Source organism: Lemur catta, chromosome 21 (assembly GCF_020740605.2).
Source record: "Lemur catta isolate mLemCat1 chromosome 21, mLemCat1.pri, whole genome shotgun sequence".
NCBI lineage: Eukaryota > Metazoa > Chordata > Mammalia > Primates > Lemuridae > Lemur > Lemur catta.
In genome coordinates this window covers 23,712,881-23,736,608 of record NC_059148.1, presented here as the reverse complement: position 1 = coordinate 23,736,608, position 23,728 = coordinate 23,712,881, and the positions used below count along the sequence as shown (strand labels likewise).

At 45.9% G+C, this 23,728-nt stretch overlaps 1 protein-coding gene across 2 annotated transcripts in view; it reads right to left on the bottom strand.

The window, feature by feature from the left end:
• Positions 1 to 13,704: 13,704 nt before the first annotated feature.
• The window catches only part of TBX5 (T-box transcription factor 5), a 48,189-nt gene continuing 38,165 nt past the window's right edge, over positions 13,705 to 23,728 (bottom strand). For both annotated transcript variants that reach the window (XM_045534749.1, XM_045534750.1), the window contains exon 9: positions 13,705 to 15,885. In XM_045534749.1, coding sequence (XP_045390705.1) covers positions 15,311 to 15,885 — 575 coding nt within the window. In that variant the 3' untranslated portion in view covers positions 13,705 to 15,310. The remainder of the gene's footprint in view (positions 15,886 to 23,728) is intronic.

The window sequence follows — 23,728 nt, the reverse complement described above, 5'->3', positions numbered from 1 at the left end:
GCTAGGAGACTGTATCCAGATGGAAGGAGCCTGGATCCCTGGATTACCACCTGGAGGAAAACTGCCAAAGATGGCTGCTTAACGCATAGTAGACTGTGATGAATGTGAGTGTTAAGCCACCGAGTTTTAGGGGTTCATCGCTGCAGCATTACCTAGTCTACCCTGACTAACACAATTCCATAAAGAACAGTCCTCAGCTTGCAAGGCATGACTGCAACCCACTTACATACCTTCCATAACCCACCTTACATTTGTAAATGCAAAAGCAGCTGTGATTAGCAGTATTTCTGGTGGCCAGGAACATTAACTATTGGAGTTATTGCAAATCAGGTATCAGTTTGCCCAACCATTAGACTTTAAATTCTATCAGGGAATCGCCAGTGGTTAAGCATGTTGGCTTTGGAATCAGGCGGACTTGGGTTTGAATGTGGCTTAATCATACACTAATGTGTGAACTTGGGCAAAGCTTAAGGTTCAACTTCCTCATCTGCAAAGAAGGACAGTACCTGTGGCAGATACCGTCAGCTGCATTCTGTCGTGGTGACTGTGTTCCTAGAAGCCTCTGGTGGGATTGATGCTTCCCCCGCCCCCAGAAAGGCTGTCAGCTTGCAGCCCCCAGCTGTCAGAAATCGCCTCACCAGGAGAAAGCCAGCTCTTCCATGGCCACAGTCCTTTGCTGGGGCAGCCCATATCCAATGATGGATTAATGAGGAGATCCAATGGCCTGACCTCCTTACCCCTGTCCCCAACTTGGGACAACCTGGAAAGGCCACCCCAGCTTCAGAGCTTGTGGTGGACAGACACCAAGCTGGTCCCCAATTATCTCTGCCTCTTAATTCTGGTGTCCCTGTACAATCCCCTCCCCACGGGCACGGGAAGGACTTGTGCCTTGATTCAGGAATAGAATTGCCTCAGGAATGTTTCTGCCTTGATCAGAGCAGGGAAAAGAGATGTCTTTGAGGGAAGGGACGGCAGGGGTCTGCCAGAGAGCCCTCAAAGGTGGGTATCTAGTCATCCACACCCGAGTCCACTGGGTGAGACAGGCAGCCACGCATGGAACAGTTTCAGGCCACACGTAGGCACATATGAGAAGACAGGCCAGAAACAGAGCCCCTGAGTACCCAGTGGCTGTGGTTGGGGGAACGGAGGTTGGGAGGGATCACAGGTGTAGGCTGGATGAATAGAAAGAGAACCCTGACCTCTGGCTCTCCCTGCCTGGGTTAAGGGCCTCTCCTTTTGTCCCCACTGTTACACTTACCATACCAAAATCTTCCATGTCCCCTCCCAACTGAGGTCAGCAGGGACTTGCCACAGTGCTCCCTTGCTGAAACCCCTGCCATGGTTGTCCACGTTCTGAAGCACAGAGAGCAAATTCCTCAAGCCAGTCTCCAACGCCTGCTGTGATCTGGTCCCTGTCAACCCCAGGGGCTCTGTCCACCCCTCACCCCCAGCTCCCTGTGCTCCAGCCATACTCACCTCTTCCTCTTCCTAGAATTGATTGAGCTCAGTCCCACCTCAGGACCTTTGCACATGCTGTTCCCTCTGCCTGGAGAACCACTAGCCCCTATTTTTGCTAGTTAATTCCTACTTGTCTTCCTAATTGCAGCTGAAAGAATACTTTCTCAGAGCAGCCTTCACGACTTCCCCACATTGTGACATAAATCAACCGTATTTACAGGTGTTAATCTGAGTCCATCCCTACTTCCCTCACTTCCAAACACATCCCCCACTTCCCAGACACTTTCCTTTCAGCTCCCAGAGGGCAGGGACGATGTCCATGTATCTTGCTAAAAGCATGATGGAGTGGTTAAAAGCAGAGGCTCCGGGGCCAAGCTGCATGGGTTTAAATCTCAGCTATGCCACATACTTGCAGTCTGACCTTGAGCAGGTTCCTTACCCTCTCTGTGCCTCACTTTCCTCATTTGTATAAAGACAAGAATAAAATCTACTTCATAAGGATTAGATGACTTATATATATTAAAAACTTTGTACAACACCTAGCATATTACATGTTATATAAGTAGGTGATATTATAATAATAATAAATTAGTATTATTATTGTTACCTCTATGGTCTCATATCTAACAACTGTTGGCACATAGTAGGTGCACAACAAACACTTGTTGAATAGATAAGTGGTTGTTTATTTCTCTCACGAAAGGCAGAGATAATTATACCTTTTCATTTCTTTATCCTCATTCCTTGGAACAGGGCTCAGCACATAGTAGGTGTGCAACAAATGGAGAATGACTCAAAGCATGAAGCTGGGAATGATTCCCCTGCTCCCCGACACACGGACTCCCAACGATGCTGTCTGCTTTGAGCCGCTCCCCTTCCTCCTTGAATCCAGGTGGGGATCTTCAGCTGCCTGGCCACAGGACAGCCTCCCCAGCCCCCTCGGTGTTCCTCCACCCCAGCCAGAGACACAGGGCAGCTTTGATCACTGACAGGAGCCTTTTTGGAAGAAAGAAAGAGAGAGAGAAAAATCTGGCAATTTAAGATCCCTGGATGTGACACTTTATTAAAAGGAACGGCTGTCAGCCTGTGCTCCAATTAGCCATCCACTGCTCGGGCAGACCCCCAAACTGGAATTGTGGGGTGGGGGCTGGGGAGTGAGAAGCTGCTACCGCCAGATATCAAAGACCTGAATAAGCTACTCTACCAAGAAAGGCCCAGTGCCTTTAGTACTCTCCGATCTCATTGGATTTTGACAGCCGTAAGTGACCACAATCCTAATTTTCTCCTCTTTTCCTACTATCATTAAGTTTTTTTAATTTTAATTTTAATTTAATTTTTTTTGCTAGAGACAGGGTCTTGCTATGTTGCTCAGGCTGGTCTTGAACTCCTGGCCTCAAACGATCCTCCCACCTTGGCCTCCCAAATCGCTGGGATTACAGGCATGAGCCGCTGTGCCCGGCCTAAATTTGAACTATACAATTAATACGTGAATATGTTCTCCACACTTGGCCCTACAGATAAGGCCACAGGGAACACCACCCCCACCTTGGTCCCCTGACCATTTCCCAAGAAGTGGCCTTTAATAGCATTTCAGAGTATACCTCTCTTCCAAGAACTCACTTTGACATTCCCTGCACCTCATGCAACAGGGAGTCTTGTTTCGCATGTGTATATACTGACATGCAGACTCTTCAGTTGGGCTGTATTGATTTATGCTTTTTTTTTTTTTCCCTGAATGGGACCCTCTTGACCACATGATACCACAACCGGTTTCTTTCGTTCAGTGATATATCTGGGGATCCTGCCTATGGGTCCATACAGAACAACCTCATTCTTTTTCCCTGTGGCATAACATTCCTGAAGGTGGGTAAAACCTAGTTTATTCAACCCTGGCTACATAATAATCACCAAGGGGTTATGTGTACATTCGGGGGTGGGGGTGGGTCCTTTGTAAAATACAGATGCCTGGGCTCCCCCCAGTAGCGCTGTCTCAGGATGCTGAGGGTGGGGCCTGGGCCTCAGTGAGCCCCGCCCTGTAATCTCCTGGTGGTTTTAAAGTGCAGCCAAGGTCAAGCCTTACTCACTTAGCCAGTCCCCTATTAACACCTATTTAAGCTGTTTCCAAGTCTTTGCTATTAAGAAACAAAAAAATAAAAAAAAAAAAGCCTCCTGGGCATCTCTTTGTTCTTTCTTCCCTGTGCATCTGTGCTGGTATTTCTACTTCCCTCCTCCTGCCCCCACCTCGAATTTTACAGAATCTGTTCTCAGTCTCTTTAAGGTCACAGTGTGTGTCCTGGTTGCTCTCGGAGCTTTATAAGGAATGAGGGTAAAGAGGACAGGAGGGAGGAAGGCGAGGGAAACCGGATGGAGAAACAGAGGGAAACTTCCCGGGTGTCCGTGGGTGGGTGTGTGCGTGTGTCTTTACGTGTCGGAAAGAAAATGAAACTCACAGGCTGGGAAGGAAGGGAGGGGGGGAAGCAAGAGGGCCCAGCCGGTCGTGTCTCTTTAAGCACGATAAGCCGCCGTCCCATCCATCTCTCCTGACACTATCGGCCTGTTGTCTAAAGTACTTACAGTCCTCTCCTGGAAGGAGGAGGCCTGACCGGGCTGCTGGGGGAGGGGAGGACGTGGGGCCTTGGGACAGGGCACCCGGCCTGGCCTGCTCTCCCCAAGAGCAGGGACGCTTTGCAGACTGAGGAGGTCACCCCCTCCCCGGCCCCCGCCCAGGTCTGGCCTGTTTTTAGCTCAGCCCTGAGTGCCGGCCCCCCACCTGGGGCTCCCTTCCCAGGGGAATGGAACCACTTGAAACTGCAACTTGTCTTTCTCAAGTGGCCGGAGGACAGTGTGAGGCACAGGAAAGAGAGAGTGAGCAAAAGGGAAAGGTGACCCGCCAGCGCTCTAGCCGACCTCGGCTTTCCTGCCCCTTGACCGTTTGAAAAATCCACAGTGATTCTTCCTTATGCTGTGAAATGGGTACGATTCATGTCCCTGTCCCGGAGATAAGGACGGTGAGACCCAGAGAAGTTAAGCAACTTGCCTAGGATCACACAGCTAATCGGAGGTGTCAGTGGCAATAGGACTTGGACTTCTCTAAGTTCCAAAGCTGACGTTTGACATCTTTAACAAGAGCATTGCATGCAAGCCCTCTGCGAGAGGAAACCATGTTGGTGAATGATTGTCTGAATCGAGGCTAACAAAGCCTGTTTGCTTGACTAAACTTGAGTTAGGGTCCTGATCCTTTCCCTAGGCCCGTCTGTCTACTTCCTTCGATAATCCATCTTTAGCAAGAGCCCTGCCATGTCAGTCTAGACAGAACCCCCTGCCCTCCATATCTGATCAGGGTCCCCAGGTGATGTCCTATGACGCTGGCACATCTTCAGCAAGAATCCTGTTTAGTGGCTTTATCCAGAATCCTCCGATCCCTGATGTTTCCTGTTAGTAATTTTCCATCCGCTGCCCCCACCTGCTCGTGGCTATCAACTCCCTCTTGCCCATGCTGTGCTCAGAGTCGGGCCCAGTCTCTCCCCCACTGTCAAATCCCATTGCAGTGGGCCCCACCTGTCCCTTTGACAGTGTACAACCATTTTTTCTTTATTCACTTCACAAAAATTGCAAATAAAACATTTCGCTTTTGGGCCAGGCTCTCCTCTGGGTACTCGTGCTAAAGGCCCGGCCTCCATTGCTTAGCGGTTGCTATAAAACATCTCCCTAGATTAAAGCGAGGCCTGCAGAAACCCTGGGAACCAGATCTTATCATTTTGGCCTCTGGAACACTTTATTTTGCCAAACTGTGACCTGGAATTTTGGAGGACGTCAAGGAAACCCGGGAGAAGCAGTCCTACCGTGCTTGCCAGTGGGTTTAGTTTCCCATGCTAGTATCGTGAAGAGACATCACCAAAAAATTAACACAGCATTGCATCATCTTCACAAGAACCCCAGGGAGAACTCCCTCCTGGTGTTTTGTTTGTTTGTTGAGACAGAGACTCACTCTGTCACCCCAGGTAGAGTGTAGTGGCGTCATCCTAGCTCACTGCAACCTCAAACTCCTGGGCTCAAGCGATCCTCCTGCCTCAGCCTCCCCAGTACCTGAGACTACAGGCATGTGCCCCCACACCCAGCTAAATTTTCTATTTTTAGTAGAGACAGGGTCTCGCTCTTGCTCAGGCTGGTCTCAAACTCCCAAGCTCAAGCAATCCTCCCGCCTCTGCCTCCCAGAGCACTAGGATTACAGGCGTGAGTCACCACGCCCGGCCTCCCTCCTGGTTTTTAGCAAACACCTCCATTTATTTCTCATTTACGAACTTGCAGACTCTCACAGCTGACTGTAATTCTCTCCTTGTTTTGGCTGCTAGGAAGCTCAGAGCCAAATATCTTACTATTAACTACACAGGACGTTCTAGCTCCAAAGACTGAGAAGCAAAATACCCTAAAACTCATTGGTGTAAAACAACTATTTATTAGGCTTCTGGGATCAGGGGTCTGGACAGGGCACAGCAGAGGCACCTTGTCTCTGCGCTGGGATGCTGACAGCTGGGAGTGGAAGGATCAGAAGACTCTTCCCTCACATGGCTGGTGGTGGGTGCTGGCTTGAGGCTGGAGGTGTCACCTCCTATCCATGTGAGTCTCTCTCGTGGCCTCTCCCTGTGGCTAGTTTGGGCTTAATCCTAGCAAGGCAGCTAGACTTCAAAAGTGAGTATTCCAAGGGGCAGAGTTAGACAGAAGTTGTACCACCTTTTATGACCCAGCCTCAGTGTCACACAGGACTGAATGAAACTCATCGATAATGGCTCTTGGCTTTATCATTTTGTCAATCGTTGTCTTTGTGGATTGCATGTATTTTTGCAAACAACCTCAGATCCTTCATGGAAACAGGCAGGAAGTAGCCAATAACTGCGACCTATGTCATGTTTATAATGTGCTTGGCACTGTGCAAATAATTCTCTCCTGGTATCTTTACTCATTTAATTCACAAACAACCTCTTATCACTATTTTGCACGTGAAGAAACCGGAGTGCAGGAAGTTGAGGAAATTTGCCAGATCTGGCATCACGAAGTGTCAGAGGTAGGGTTTGATGCCAGGCAGTCTGATTTAGCTCTGCCCAGGTAGCCACCCCATGCACCCCAATGCCTGTCCTTTGAGGCTCACCCCAAACTAAGAGTCTGGCATGATGTTGTAATATGAAGGCTACACAACATTGAGCCCTCTCCAACCCCAAATGTCTCCCCTGACCACTGAGTGTTCTTAAATGCAACATTCTCTGGGAAATAAGAGAGAATTCAATGACCTCTGCTTATATATCAAAATTCACATTCTCTCCCACTTAGATCAGCTAAGCCGATGGAAAGTTGGCAGAACGTTTCTGAGCCCCCACTTCCTGCCGGGCGCTGAGCTAAATCTCAGGAATCTAAGCACAAGACATTCAGTGTCACACTGGACTGGGAACTTGAGGGCAGGGACCCTTGTCGTTTTGGCTTTGTAGTTGGGCACACGACAAAAATGTGCCTAGTGTGAATGAAGAAAGTGAAAGTGTCTGTCTATTTCAGGAATGAAAGCTTTGGTAAGTGACAACCCTCTGAGACTCTATTTCCTCACCTGTGAAATGGGGATAAGAGTATTTCCTGCTCACCACACAGGGCTATATTGGGAATGCTTTTAACTGAGTAGGTCTCCCTTTTTGCTTTGACTTCTAAAAAGCTCAAAGGCAAATGCGGGGCCTATGCATGATAATCGTATAAAATATTTAGCACATCCCCAGCCCTCAATAAACAGGGCTTGGGAAGAGTTCTGTGTCTTGAGCCCCAAAGTCCAATGCAGTCGATGGCAAGAGGGAGAAGAGTGAATGAAGTCATTGGTCTTTTCCCTTCCTCCCCTCTCAAAGTGACAGCCTTAATGCAAGGGGATGGAAATTGGGGGTTTGGTGTTGTAAGAACAAATGGAAATCTTAAAACTATTTTTGTAAACCTTTGATCCCCCGAGCCAAGATCTCTTGGCCAAATGTCTGAGTTGGTGGATCTAACCAAATGCGGTCAGTGATGCTCCGAGGTTGCAGCCTCATTCGTGTGTGCCCAGCTGAGGAGTGTCAGGTGAGCAGGTGGGAATGGCAGGCAGCTCGTTTGCAGAACACGAGAAATTAGCTCCAATGGGGCTAGGTGTTGCTTTATCTCTCTTGGCCCAATTAGCACCGGACTTCTATTTTTATTTTTGATGTAGGCTGTGGCTGGTGAGTCAGGAAGAAAAGAGAGCCTCATTATTTGTTCTTTTCTAGCTCTTGGAAATATCAAGAATACTTGGCCCTCAAGACAAACCCCAGCTCTGGGCCTAAAAGCTAAGTCCAGATATGTTATATATTTATTCAAGGGAGCAATTGGCCAGGAAATGACTATAAAACACACATTTTGAATAAAAGAGGGAGATTTATGGTGCATTGGCGAATCTGAGTCATATCTCTCTGCCTCCCCCGGGCCAGGATCCCTTAATCACTAACATACCCCCAGCTTGTACACTCGGTGGGCACAGAATTGCTTCCTTCTGGTCCCGTCCTGGTTAAAGATGTGGTGGGGATTGTGCTACTTTATCTGACAGTTGGTCAGTAAATGAATTGCCAGTTCATTCTGAGCTTAGATGGGGGCTGCTTTTTTCCTGGGGAAGGAAAAAAAGTGGGGTCCTTTCATATGTATCTTTGATCAGTCGGGACTTGACAAATTATTTTCCTAGGAATTTCTCTATCCGTAATTCCACCGGGGGAAAAAATGGACTCACTCTAAAAGAATAGCTTTTATGTTTCAGAAATTAGAGCAGTGTAAAAGCTTTTCTTAGGTTCCTTTATCTCACTCTCTTTCTCTCCCTTCAATTGTGTCTTTCTCCAGGGAAAGGGGGCAGGCAGCAGATAGACCTGGGGGAGATCACTGGTGATAACTGGGCTTCCGGCTGGTGGTTTCAAGTATATAAAAGTAACAAGAAAATAAATCTCAACCCTGTAATACAATTGGTACTGAAAAAATGAAGTCAAATCTTCTGCCCCAAGTTTCCCTTGTGATAGCAGGTTTCTTTCTCCTTTGAAGTCCTGTTTTAGGGGCCAACTTTAACCTGGAGAATACCTGAATTGTGTTTCAGTAGGATTCAACTACCTTGCAAATATCTCTTGCCCATGGCTTAGACATTCCCTTGCCTAAAGGCAGAGGGCTGGGACAGAAGATCTCACAGTCATTTCTTTATCAAAGTTTTTATCAGCTGTAGTACAACCTGAAAGAAAAGAATGTGCTGAAAGTATAATGGCACAGGATGCCATGAACATTTGGGCAAGTTGTACACTGCACAACTCCAAGAAGCACCATTCAGATAGACTATCAATGTGCATGGCACACTCTAGCCGTGCACCACCTATACAGTTGTGGATGGCAGCTTTGAAAGGGAACTCGTGGAAGGGAAGGGAAGGGAAGGGAAGATTAGAGAACCATAATTATATTATAATAAAGGGATAATCTTGGGGATCTAGGAGGAAGGAACTAAAAAAAGAATGTTGTCAGAAACTAGACAGAATGAGCATCAGCAGGTTTGGTAGGTGTATTTCTCCACTCAAGAGTCTGTCTCTGGGAGAAAAAGTCAACAAGCCCTTCGTGGGTCAAGTACTCCCACTCCCTTGTCTAAGGGGAAGAAAGCTCTTTGATTAACAGCTTTGCTCTCTGAGTTTGGGTTTCCTCAAAGCGGACCCTGACACAAGGATTTGGATGCGGTGGTTTATTTGGGGGGTGGAGTAGGAAATGAGGTGAAGAAAGGAAGGAAGCTGGTGTGTTGATGTATGAATGTGTTAATGAGCCGGTAAGCTCTGTGGGCAGCTGGGGCGTGATCCTGCTGGGGACCCTCTAAAAGATGGTGTGGAACATGCTCCAAATTGTCCCGCCAAGGAGACAAGAGGCTCAGGGGTCTACATACCAACTCCCATCCCTCATTGCTTGGGGACACTCTGGGAGACTTTAATTTCCTGACACTTGCAGCCTGACCCACACCCAGGCTAAGCACACACCTGTGGCCAGAGAAAGACAGCAAGCAGCGAAGCACAGGCGCTGGAGGTAGGGAGTCACTGGCCTACGTGGGGACTGTTCACCAAGGCTGCAGGTGACCTGGGGGATGGGCCAGGAGAAGGGACTTGGTCCTGACAGTTTCTGCTGTACCGTCAAGATCAGACACGATGAGAGAGAGATAAATGCCCTCCAGAAAAACGGGGTGTCATCTCCCAAAGAAGGAGGAATGGGTGCAGGGAGGTCACAAGACACCCAAAAGCTATCACACAAGGATTCCAGAACAAATACAGCACTAAATATCTCGATGGCCCTGAGCGAGTCGCTGACTCCACTTTGGAAATACACTGGCCTCAGTTTCTCCTTCTCTCAAGTCTGTAGAATATTAATATCTGGTATTTCCAGGGGCCTCCAACCTCCAACCTCATTCATGTGTTGAAGCCCCAACACTTAATGTGACTGTATTTGGGGATTGGGCCTTAAAAAGATAATTAAGGTTAAATGAGGTCATAAGAGTGGGTCCCTAATCCAATAGGACTGGTGTCCTCATAAGAAGGAAAGACAAAGGCAAAGACACCAGGGATTGAACTCTCACATGCTCTCTCTCTCTGTCATTCCCCCCCCCCCCCCCCCCCCGTGCACACAGAGAAGAGGCCATCTGTAAGCCAGGAAGACAGGCCTCACCAGAAACCACCCCTGACAGCACCTTGATCTTAGACTTAAGATCCGACTTAGACAGAAAGGTGAGGAGATAAACTTCTGTTAAGGCCCCCAGTCCATGGCGTTTTGTCATAGCAGCCTAAGCTGACTAATTCACTGCTGTTCCTGATGGCTTGTCCGGTAGATTTCAGACTTACCTACCAGCCGCCACAATTGCATAAATTCCTTGCAATAAATCCCTTAATATAGACTTATATATCTCTTACTGGCTCTGTTTATGGGTGGCATCCTATCAGATAGAGCTACTTAAGGAAAAGGTCTATATGACTTACATACACACCACACACATTCTGGCTTCGAATGCAAGTGCAGGGCATGGGCCCGTGGAGGATGAGAAGTTGTAGGCACAGAACTGAGTCATCCACCCCAGGGCATTCTATGCCAGCCCCCAGCCGATGCATTAGCTGGTCATGGGCACATGAGTCCCACCAAGACCAGCTGTAATTGACACAGATCAACAGAACCACTCAGTGAACTCGAAGGCTAATGAGCAAAAATAAATATTCCTCGACATACGCCACTGAGGTTTCGTGGCTGAGTGCTATGCAGCTCTCATTGTGGCACAAATCTTGACTATGTCTTCATCGGCCCATTCCTGAGAAGCATTTGCCTCTGCAAAGGAGAACACTATTATTCCATATGTATCACAAGAGCTGAAAGTTTTAAAAATGGTGACAATGACAAATGCTGGTGGGGACAAGGAGAAACCAGATCTCTCCTACACAGCTGTTGAAAATGTAAAATAAAATGGTACAGCCACTCTGGAAGACAGCTTGGCAAATTCAAAAAAACAAACAAACAAACAAAAAAACCCACTAAATATGCAATTACCATACAACCCAGCAATTGCACTTTTGGGCATTTATCCCAGAGAGAGAAAACATATGCACACCCAAAAGCCTATACACAAATGTTCATAGCTAAAATTGGTAACAAACCAGATGTCCTTCAATAAATGAACAGTTGAACAAATGCTGGTACATTTATACCAAGAAATACTACTTGGCAATTAAAAAAAAAAGGAACTATTGATACACTCAACACCTTGGATGAATCTTAAGGGAATTGTGTGGATTGAAAAAAGCCAGTCCTCAAAAGATTATATACTGTGTGACTCTATTTATACAACGTTCTTGAAAGGATAAAATTATAGCAATGGGGAGAAGATTAGTGGTTTTCCAGGGTTGGGAACAGTGTTGAGGGGATAGATGTGGTTATGAAAAGGCAACATGAGAGATCTTTGTGGGGATGGAAATGTTCTCTATTTTGACTGTGGTCGTAGATACACAAACCTACGCTGTGATAAAACTGCATAGAACAGTTTTAAGAGATTTTCTATTTTCTCACTAGCAATAGGTATCATTATTTTAAAATGACTAAAAAAATATATTTAACTTGCATTTCATTGATTAAAGTCTTTCTTTTCAAGCATTTCTTATCTTCTATGTGAAATACTTTACTGGACATTTCTAGAGATAGTATTTCACTTAGACTCACAGCAGTCTTTTCAAGCAGGTAGAATATCTCCTTTTAATAAAGGGGGAAGCTAAGGCTTGGACTCACTTAGGTTCCATGTTAAGCTCTCCCACACACCAGCTATGTGATCTGGGGGGAATTCCCAACTTCTCTGAGCTCAAGAATACTAATGAGCTGACCCTCTTGAAAGCCCTGGCATTTCTTCTTTCACCTGACTTTGAGTCCCACATTCAAGTGGACCAGGAAGCCAGGAGGATGCTGTTAATGCTCCTCTCCCAGGTACAAAGAAGTCTACCAGCCCACACATCCAGATTCTGTCCTGTGCCAATGTGGGAACTAACTGGAAACGAACCTAACACAATTAGTAGTAGGTAGACCCACACATGGTAGGATCTTCATACATGTTGCTGAATAAATGAGTGAATGTGGACTAGGTGATTATTACCCGTGTATGAACCTGCATCTCATTCCTCCATCCCAATTTCTGTCTCAGGACCTTTGCACAAGCTGTTCTGTCTGCCTGGAGTGCTTTTCCTCTCAATTTTTTGCTTGGTTAATTCCTATACATTGTTAGGACTATGCTCAAAAGTCACCTCCCCCAGACCAGGTGAGGAGCCCTGGTCGTATCCCTTTATGGCATTGAGCACGTGGCCTTTGTAGGTCTTCCCACCAATTGTCATCCATCAATGACACAATCACCTAAGGGCTGTTTCTCTCACTAAACCATAAGTTCCAGGAGGACATAGCCCCATCACCTTGTTCCCTGCCATGTGTCCATTACTGACGCCATGTCCAGTCCAGAGGAAGCATCCACTACATATATTATAGGAATACAACAATCTGTGTTGTGCCTCTCAACATCAACATGGTGATAAAACTACATGGACATTTGGATATTACATCCTCAATTCTACCAATTCAGTAAAAAGAGCCATTATAACCATTGTTTGGAACCCAAAGAGGTCAATCTGTATCGGTTATAAAATGACAATGTCCCTTGTCTGATTTATGAAACTTGCTGTGGTCATAATTTTAATGATTTTCCAATGATGGCAACTGTTTGAGTAGTGGGGGTGGGGGTGTTCATTCGGTATTTGGATGATGTTCTTCTGAAAGAACAAGACTGACTGACTGTCTTATATAGTTGGTTAAATTAGTTTCCAAGGTAATTTCTTCAAAGGCAACTTTAAAAAAAAATTGAACTCATCAGAAAAAATATCTGTGTAGAGTACAGTCAGAACCTGTTCAGTGAAACTTTACTAATTCAGTCCCTTGGGGAACAGGAAACCCATTGACCTAGTTTTTCCACTGCACTTGAAAGAAGCTGAATTGTCATTTCTTTATAATTAATTCACACTTCTCAGGGGTTCTTTGCCTAGGAAAGTTCCCAGGGGGACATGATTAAGTGAATAATTTGTAATCAACAAGCCAATTGTTCCTACTTCAAGTGGTTGTGACATACTTGATGGCTCGTGATAATTTGAGGGGTGTGGCACCAAAATCATAAAACCAGAAAAGAAATGTGCAGCATTAATTGAATACCAATTTGCTGCTTTGTTCTGTCCTATATGTGTTTAGAGAGGACAAACTCACAAATCCTAAATTCATGACTTTTAAATAAATATCTGGACCACTGATAGTCCATAAAGTTGTTTGCATTGGTAGTCCCAAAACACCTGATTCCAACAATTCATTCAGAGAAAAAGATCCTTCAGAAAAACCAAGCATTAGGTGTTATATATATAGTAAGACCATTTTTACAAACCATTTTTAGATCAGCGTGGACTCTTAAATAATTTTGTTTTCCAAGGCCAGCACAAATGCAATTAAAACAAAGAACTTCATTCCAGGGATACAAACCAGTGGATAAATATATTCAGCTTCATCACACTCAAGTACAGTGGATCCTAACTACCTTTGAGCTTAGCAGAAGGCAGATGGGATAAGAAATTCACATGCAAGACCACTCCTTTCGGTTTCCTTCATCTAATATTTCCTCCATTCAGTCAGTAGAAAGAACAGAAAAAAAAATGGGTGTTCAAGTCCCTTGTACTTTTTTAAGCACATGGTATTTATTAGGCATTAATTGGCACAAAAATATAAGGCACGAGTACTTAATCCTCACCCTCCCCCCCTTAGCAACATAAAAAGACATAATCACTTGAGGACACTCACGTACAAACATACTCACACTCTCTCACGTACTTGGACATACTCAGCCTCACATCTTACCCTGTTCTCTTTATTAGGGTCTGTTTAAAAAAAAAAATCTTTTTAATCAAAAAAGCAAAGCACATTCGAAAGAAAAAAAAATCACAAACTTGGTTTTGAGTACCAATAAAATTAAAAGCTCTTGGCCAGCTCCCATGCTGGGTTTCATTCCATGTTATTACTTAATTAGAATTCCTATTTATAAATAAATAGTACCAGTAAAATATTACATCTGAAGAACCCTACCATAACACTTTACTTACACACTTTTTTTTTTAATACTGTTTTTCTGCTTTCAATAAACACAGTTTTGTGTCGGCATTTGGTGTTGGCATGATCTCTATGCAGAGAAATAATCGGTGTCTTGCCTCTTCTTTGAAAATTGTGGATTTTGCTTGGCATCCCATTAGGGTCGTCGGCGATGGTGGTTTGGAAGCTTGGGGCTGGCTTTGTTTTTTTGGTGTGTTTTTTTTTTTTTTTTTTAATCAGGAAGAATATTTATTTTGGCTTTTTTTTTTTTTTCACAACTCTTGTCAGCATAGAGCTCGTACCCTGCTTATCACAGTTCTGCCCGAATGTAAACCAGGGCTTTTTAAGTTTTTCAAAGCAAGCTTTCCGGACAGGAAGCTATAGGCCATGGTTTAGCAACAGACAGCTGGAAAGACGTGGAGCTGGGAAGACGGTAGGGAGGAAGGAGATATGATGTCAGATGGGGTCGACACTATTCTGACTCCATCGGTAAGTAGAGGCAAAAACCCAGTGCCGTGATGCCGGGGTAGGCAGGACAAACATCAAAGAAAATTGGAACTCAGGGAGGCTTTTCAGAAACATCACATGGCAGAGGTAGGTACTTTTCTTAGTCAAGGGGAGGGTGGTGAATTTAGGTTTGAGGGATGGTTTATTGGAGGGGAATCCTGCAAGTACATATTTTGAAACATACTTGCCTCGGACTTCCCCCCTAATAAGGGACTGGGTCCCGTTAAGAAAATGGAAAGGAAAAAAATATATTATTATTTATTATATAACAATGTCAACATTAACACCAAGACAGGGAAAGACTCCAACTACACACTAGGATAAAACACTCAATGAGGCAAGACTTTCTAGAGCCCAAAAGAAGGAATTGGGGAGGACATCTGGAGGTGGTGTGGATGTGGCTGGTTGATGAGGATGGTGGTCGTGGGGGGTGGGACTCTTTTTGTATGTTTGTTTAAGTTTTGAGACGAAATAACAAAGTCACATTTTTTGAATTGTGGGTTCAAGGTACTGATTAGATCAGCATCCTGCAGCCTCGAGTGCAGAAGTGAACCTTGGGTGAAATGAAAAATCTTGTCCGTGGGGTTCTCTTTTCTACTGTCTCTCTCCCCTCTCTCTCTCTCTCTCTCCTCTCTCTCTAGCAAATGTCTCTTGTGAAGCAGGCGTCCCTTTAGCTATTCTCGCTCCACTCTGGCACCATGCCAACTCCGTGCACAGAGTGGTATTGGTGTGGGGACAGGGTCCTGGGCACGCCGTGAGAGTAGAGGAATTCAGGGGGCTGAAGGGTGCCGGGGGACTGGAGGCCAGTCTGAGGCCCACACTGCCTGACCACAGGCTGGTGGGCCACGGAGGTCTGGTGCTGGAACATCCCCTCTCCGAGCTGCGGGGAGCCGTGGTTGGCCATGCCAGCCAGCCGGGGGACCAGGGGCCCCGAGGTGAAGTGAGCAGAGAAGTGCTGGTAGGGTAGCCTGTCCATGGGCTGCACGGTGGTGACCGTGCAGTTGCTGTAGGAAGGCATGCTGGGCCACGTGTTGCAGCTGATGTCCTCCAGGCTGGGCACCGGCTCGCTGGGGGGCGCAGAACTAGCGTACATGCAGGCCTGCCGCTGGGCCGACTCTGTCCTGTAGGAGGCGCTCAGGCCCTGCTGCTGGGGGTAGCTGGGGCGGTAGAAGGAATCCTCGTCACTGGGCGACGTCTCCATGTAGGGCTTCTTGTAGGGATGGTCTGTGGTGGGACACTCTTCATCTGGGAAGACAGGAGGAGAGAGACCAGTGAGGCCAGGACCAGCCACCACACAGCTAAAAGCAGAGACAGCCATTTGGCCAAAGGACTGGAGAATGAAGCGGGAGAGATTGGTAGCCCAACCTCTGCACTGAGAAGAGAAAGGGGCAGGCAGTGGTCGTGAAGACCATGGCTGTGGACTTCTAAGGTTGACCTTTCTGGGTTCAGTTTCTTCATCTGTTAAGATGAAAAGGGTAACAACACGCACTTCCTACAAAGAGCAGGGTGGAGAATTGAACGGGAAAATAAACACTAAGCACTTAGTTTAGAGCCTGCTACGAGGAAACACTCAATAAACAGCAATGATTATCATCTTTCCTCCTCCCCGCCATGTAAATTCCATGGAGACAGGATATTGTCTGTCTTATCCATCAATATATATCCAGAACGTGCTATAAACCTACTACTGCTAATAATAACAGTATTATCAACAATAACGGTAAAAACAAACACATAGAGTGTTCAGCCTGCCTAGCACGGCTATGAGCAAGCACTCTGCGTAAGGTAACATTCAATCCTCGAGACAAGCCTACAAGGTGGGTTTACTACTGTCCTCATCTTATAGACGAGAAAAAAAAAAGAGAGAGGTTAAGAAACTTGCCTTACATGACTGATAAACAGTGGAGCCAAGATTAGAATCCAGGTAGTCTGACTACAAAGTTCTTGCTTTTCAATGTCATGCTACATGGAGAACACATGCAATAAATATTTGTGCGATTGATGGATGGATGGGTGGGTGGACAAATGGACAAACAGATGGGAGCTTGATTGAATCCCCAAATCCTTTCCTGATGCCTTATATAAGCACATACAAGTTAATATTTGCTGAGTCGGTACAAATTAATGTGTTGCTGTTTCCCTGATGAGGTCATTTCCCTCTTCTGTGTACTATTTAACCCCTAGTGTATGGCAGTGGAGATAGTTCTATCTCTGAAAGAGGGTCTCCCTTAACCACTCTAGGGTCATCGGCACCTCTGAAAACTAACAAATGTACTGAGCTATTTCCTAGAAAAAAACACGGAAATACAATATTTTGAAAATTACATATGTAACACAGAGTTTTGCACACAATTTCAGGGGTTTCAAGGACTCCCTAAAACCCAGACCCCAGATCAAGAAGCCTGGACATGTTTGGGTTTGAATCTGGTTCTTCTACCTAAAGTCTGGGTGGTATCACAAAGGCATCTACCCTCAGAGACTCATCTTCATCTTCTTGAATCAGAGTCTACCTCTCTGGGTGGCTAAGAATTAAATAAAACAAAGCGTGGAAATCTCCTGATATCCAACATCAAGAGCTGCTCTTGTGGCAAGGGTAACACTGCCTGTCAATTACATGGCAGACATACCTCCGAGCTGTTTCCTTCATGGGAAGTCATACTTGGAGATATCTACCAAGGTGAAAATCTAACACAGATTCATTCCTTAGATGGAATTTTACCCTCCAAACTGGGAATCTTCTTTCCTCATCTTCCCATTTCTTTATAATCAATAAATGTTAAAAAAAAATTATGTCTGTCTTTGGGGTATGTGAAGAAAAACAAAACAATGGAGCATCCATGCAACTGACTGTGATGTCAATGCCTACAAGGTAAGAGGATAAACTCAATACTGAGAGAAAATAATAACAGCTCATATATCCAGCCCTTACTAAGTGACCTTACTCCAATTTCATAGTAACTCCTCAAGGTGTCTGCTGTCATTCCCATTTCACAGAGGCAGAAAGGAAAGCTCAGAGAAGTGACTTGCTCAGGGTCACACAGCTAGAAAGGAACAGAGGCTGGAATCAAAGGCAGATCTAATTTACTTTGCCTACCACACCTTACTTCCAGCTCTCCATACTTCTAACATCCAGTGCCACTCACCCAGTCATCCAGCAGATGTTTACAGAGCCCCTACCAGGTGCTACATACAGTGCCAGGTGCTGGAGATGGAGTGGCAAACAAGGGAGATGTGACCCTGTTCCTAGTGAACATCCTCACTCCCACTCCATCCTACGTTGAGCAGTAAGTGAGGGAGGCTGACACTCTGTGACCTAGAGGTGGTTCTCAGATACAAGGCTTTAAGTAAGTCATTCACTCAACAGTAAATCCTTTGGCTTTGGACTGGTTTGTAAAACAGCTCCCCAACTCCAATAGAGTAGCTTGGGTTTGGCTCCCACCAAACACCTCTATGTGCATCATTCTCCCAGCTACACCTGTAGGTAAGTCCAAAGTCTCCATCAACAAAACAAATCTATGCTAGGGTTTTACCCACTTAAGAGCAAGTAAATTAATTTTTAGCTACATTCCTTCTGGGACACATCTGGGACCCATAGGATGCCCAAAAATTTGTACCAAAAAAAAAAAATTAAAAACATACTCTTCCAGGTGTTCTATCTACATCATGCCAACCATCCAGATGTTTGAAGACATCCAGATGAGTGAGCAGCCACATTTTTCACCTTTCAACTGGGTGGGTTTTTGTTTTCTTTTTGGAGTCTTGAAGACATTGCTGCACTCTACTTGTTTTTGTCCTCACCACCTCCTCCCTTGATTCCTTCTCTTCCACTTTTCCTTCCACCCCCCAGATTCATAAATCTGAGTGTTTCCTTTGTCGCTGGAATCATAACCTTTGGGTTTTCCATTTAACCAGGGCGTTCCTCTTTTCAATAATAGAAAGTACAGCTGCAGGGTACCCTTGGCAAGAGAAAAAAAAGCAAGGCAAACTAACCATGCTCGAGTTTCTGATCCCCTTCCAGATTTGTTACAAGGAAAAAAAAAAAAAAAAAGGAAGAATAATAAGAAAAAGGCCGGAACACATTTTGGAAAATCGTAAAATTATACATTCCAGTTTTTAATACCCCAAAGATCTGATGCAGGGCCCTAAGAAAAACTTGATGTTGGCTTATTGATGAAAGCAGGTCCTGAGCATTCTCAAATTCCTCGCAGCCCTCATCACATTGTAAAGAAATTCCAAAGCAAGGATCTAAATTTCAGGTCGGTTATGATAAATGCTCTGGATGTAATCTCTGTGTTTATTTTGGTTATGGCTTGGTCTCTTTCTTTTTATTGGGAGTCTGATAACTGCTCCACAGCAAAGACCTCTCTCCAGCCAAACTTTGTTTAGTTTGCATGACTGGGGAATGGACCGTGGTCAAGTATGAAGTCTTCTGATGAGACAAGTCCACAACTCAGCTTCAGAGAGTTTAGTTATATTGCAACACTCCTGAACGCACCTGAGTCTTTTGGATAACAGTAAGTTACTTCCTGATTCTAACCAGCTATCGTGGCATAGCACTATGCCAAACTCTGGTCCTTTGAATTTCTCCAGATGATTCTGATTCTGGATAAAGTGACTTTAATTATGATATTAAAGTGCGGGGTTATGGCTCTGATGCTCACTGGCTTTGTGACCATGGGCAAGTCACTGGACCATTCCAATCTCCGTTCTTGATTGCAAATGGGGATAATACTTAAATTCTTTGTGAAATTTAATTGAGATAATACAAAGTGCAGTCTAGTTTATATCTTCCTTGCACATTAAGTAAGTGTTCAAATCTTATCTGTCCAAATAACCCAGGTCTGCTCTCTTCCCTCTTTTCTTTCTTGGGAGACTGGACAGATGGCTCTCTGACGTCATCTAATACTTGAAGGTATTCAGGTGGATTCCAGACCTGGAAAGCTCACAGAACTGCTTTCAAATCAGTAACCCCATAATCATTGTCGCAATTCCCAAATGGGACATTTCCCTTGCTGAGTCAGTTCATTCGGGTGAAAGACTGTTGTTGTTGAATCTTCATAGACAGAGACCCTGAAACTCAGAGTGGTGATGGCCACTTTCCAGGTGAGTAACCTTCAGTAAGTTGGGGGGAGAGGGAGGGCAGAGACACATGGTATTATAGTTCAGGCCTTCTGATTCACAGAACAGTGCTTGTCCTGGCAGGCTTGCCCCAAGCTGCCCATTTTCATGCAACCCCACGTGCTCAGCTAACATGGAAGGTGGCCTTTGACACTTATAGATGGATGGGTGAATGGGTGGGTGGATGGATGAATGGATGGGTGAGTGTGTGAGTGGATAGGTATGTCAATGGGTGGATGGATGGGTGGGCAGTTGGATTGGTGGGTAGATGAGTGAGTGGCTGGGTGAGTGGATGGATATGTGGGTGAGTGGATGGATGGATAAATGGATGGATAGATGGAATTGTTGGTACCCTCATGCTCTTAGCTCTTAGCATAAAGTGGGGAGGACTGGAATGGTATTATGGGAACATCCTCAATAGAAATCAAAACACTCAGGTTCAGATATCACCTAGCCACTACCTGAAATCATCAAATATATGCCCTGTCTTATTATGTCTCTCCCATGAGAATACAAGTTTCATAAAAGTGGGGGCCTTTTCCACCTTGTCCTCTGCTTATCCCAAGCACCCAGCACAGTGCCGAGTACACACTAGGTGCTTAATAAATACATGTTTATTTGATGACTCCATCCCGGATCTGCCACTCATCAGCCACATAACCTTAGAATCTAACCCCATCTCGGTCCTCCATTTGCCCCCTGAAAAGGGGGGATGGGCAGCGTCTCCCCAGCCATGGGGATGCAGTGAAGGAAATAATGTGGAATTGCTTTTAAAAACACACAGCACTGAGAAAATGCACCCTGCAAAGCCCTTTACAATACCTAATTCCCCTTCCCCTCTTGATCTCTGGCTTTCCTTTGAATGTCCAGTTCAGCGCACAGCTTTGCTAAAATCTTTATTTGGGTTGCTTTTCACTTCTAATGGGGGTGGGGGTGAGAGCCAGGGCGGGGGGTGGAAAGACAGACAAGCTCTCTCCCAGGCCCCAGGGTCCTGAATTTGATTGAGTGGCATTGATAAAAGACCATCCCAGCTTTTTTGGCTCAATCCATCGGGAGAGATAGTTTGGAGACAGCCGGTTCCAAACACAAGGGAGCCCTCTGGCCCGCCTGGCCCTTTGACATCTCACTGGGCCTGACTCCTGGGCTCGCTGGAAAGGAGACAGACAATGAGGGGAAGTCAGATAGTGGGGCAGGCGGGGGCCGGGGGAAAACCACCCATGGAGTTATCACTTAACGGGAATCCCAAACTGGAAGGAAACCTCGGCTGATTCCTTATCACTCTACAGTGTGGAGGCTGATGATGAATTGCTATTTGTTGTCTCCCAGGCAGGACAGACAGAGCTTGGCTGGAATGTCCCCTGTCACAGAGAGCTCCCTTTCAGGGATGGAGGGAGGTGAGAAGGGCAGAGGTTTCTGGAAGGGTGAAAGGTCTTCTCCAGGGTGCACACTCCATGCACCCGACTCCACAGATCTAGCAGTGAATCTCGGGCCGGGCCATTCACTAGCTGGGTGACTTTGGGCAAGTTCCTCAATCTCTCCAAGCCTCAGGTTCCAAATCCGTGGAAAAGGGGTAATACTCCACCTTGTAATCTCCAATCAGTCACTAATGCCTGGTCCCACTCACACCCGGGTCTGAACCACCGTCTCATGCCTCCGACCCTACAGTGCCTCTTAATACGTCTCTGGTGTCAAACCCAGTCCCCTCCTATCACAGCAAAGGACTGCTTCAAAACGAAAGACTTAATCAGAGATAGTGGGCAAACTTGCCTGCTTCCATTTCTATGTGGGAATCGTTTCAATTTTTCCCCATTCAGTATGATATTAGCCTTGGGTTTATCATATATGGCCTTAATAATTTTAAGGCATGTCCCATCTATGCCTATTTTGTTAAGAGTTTTTATCATGAAGACTAAAAAAACAAAGACTTAATCATGTCACTCATGAGCTTAAATCCCTGCCGTGGCCAGCTATTAGGGTAAAAGCTGAGGTCCTTCATTAAAATGGTTTCTAAGGGTTGGCATCGTTCTGGATCCTGTCTTTCCCGCTGGCCCTCATTGCCCACCACCGTGTCCTTGCTCTGGGCACGAGGGTACCAGCTTCTGTACACTCCCCAGAGAGGGCAGGCTTCCCTGCACTCGGGGGGCTTCATGCATGCTTTGCTCTATGCCTGGACACCCTTGCACCTCCCCTTCTCCTACTCAGCACTCACTCTCCTCCGATCTCAGCTCCAGTTCTTCCCTGATCTCCCACCCCGGGCTGACACTCCAGTTGGAGATCCATTAGCACTTTGCCTATCTCCTTGATAGCATTCAATCACATTTTTAATTAAACAATTCTATAATGACATGTATGATGTTGTACCTTCTTGTGACAGCGTGGGCTTCGCAAGGGCAGGATGGTGGCTAGCAAACTTGCCTTGAGCACTCACAGGTGCCAGGCACTACTTTCCGCAGATGACCTCATTTTGTCACGTCACAACCCTGTGGCTACCCCACATTTTGCACAAAAGATAGATGAAGCCCGGAAAGGTGAAGCAGCTCGCCCATGGTCCACACACCTGCAAACTGTCAGCCTCTGTGATTATCTCTGCAATGAACTGGCCACCCATTCCAGCTCCCCCAGCAGCCGCTGCAAGTTGCATTTAAGTTCACCTGAGAATCCTGCATGCCCCGTGAAAGTCAATGGCTCGCATCGTCTCAGAGGTTCACGAACCTTCCATTCAAAGCCTTCCCGCTACATCCTCCGGGAATGCATGTATAAAGCATGCTGCTGTAAATACTGAACCGGAAAAGCACCTTGATTCTTTTCAACTTCTTCATCCCTTTCTTTTGGTCTGGCATTAATTTCATCGACAGACCTCTCTAATTCAAACCTGGTGAGCTCTTAATCAGCACGTTGGACCCAGTTTCAAAAGCAGCTCTCCAGTGGAAGATGAAATTTGGAGGTTGTAGCTGATAAGCAGGGTAACAGAGACAGTATAGAGTGGTGGTTAAGGGCACAGGTGTAGAGTGTACAGACCAGGCCAGGCTTGGGTTCAAATTCCACCTTCAAGAACCTCCAGCACATTTTTTTAATCTTTCTGAGCCTCACTTGCTCCATTGGTAAAGTGGATGAATATTAGCACCTGCTGAATAGTGTTGAAAAGGCTTGGTCTGGGGCCTAGCTAGAAAGGGCATCCTTAAATAGAATATAAAACATAATCTCCGTGCTAGGACTTGTGTTGCATGGGACATCCTTAACCTCCTGCTCGTGCCTAACGAGGAAGACGTGTTTGCAGGCATCTGGTCTCCAGCCCAGCCAGCAGTGGACGTGCTGGGAGTCGGGCCAGGGGGTCTTTTGGGGAGATATTGTTCAGACTTTTGAGATCCAAGCAGTTTGGATGGGCTTCAGGTAAGCCCGGAAGTCAGGCTTCAGCCAGCTCGGCTTCCCGGTCTCGTGCTCAGACCGACACAAAACGCAACATCGGGAATTGTCAAATAGTCAAACTGTGACTTTCCTCATGTAACTCCAGCTCCAGAAAAAGCTCCCAGAGCATCCAATCCATTTCCATTGGTTCTTGTGGGTGAGCTGTTTTTTCTAAAGATCCAGGAATTGGGCGCTGGACTTCAGAGACATTGTGTTGGCTCCTGAGGCTGTGACGTACAACAGGCTAAGATTCAGGCCTTTTAGAGCAAAACAGCTACTCCTTACTTAATCAGCCCTGAGCCAACACATGACAGGCATGTTTTTTTACATCTTTGCACCAAGTATAGGAGGCAATTCCTACCATGAGCCCAAATTTACAGTTGTTGTTTTTTTTAAATGAGGCTTAGAAAGGTTAAGTAACGTGTCCCTACTCACAAACATTTGGAAATGGCAAAGGTGAACTTCATCCTGACTGATTCTGCGGACCACGGGTGGGAGCTCTAGACTACACTGCCCCTTCTGCATTCATCTTCTCGACCTCTGACCTTCTCTTTGCTTCCTCCTG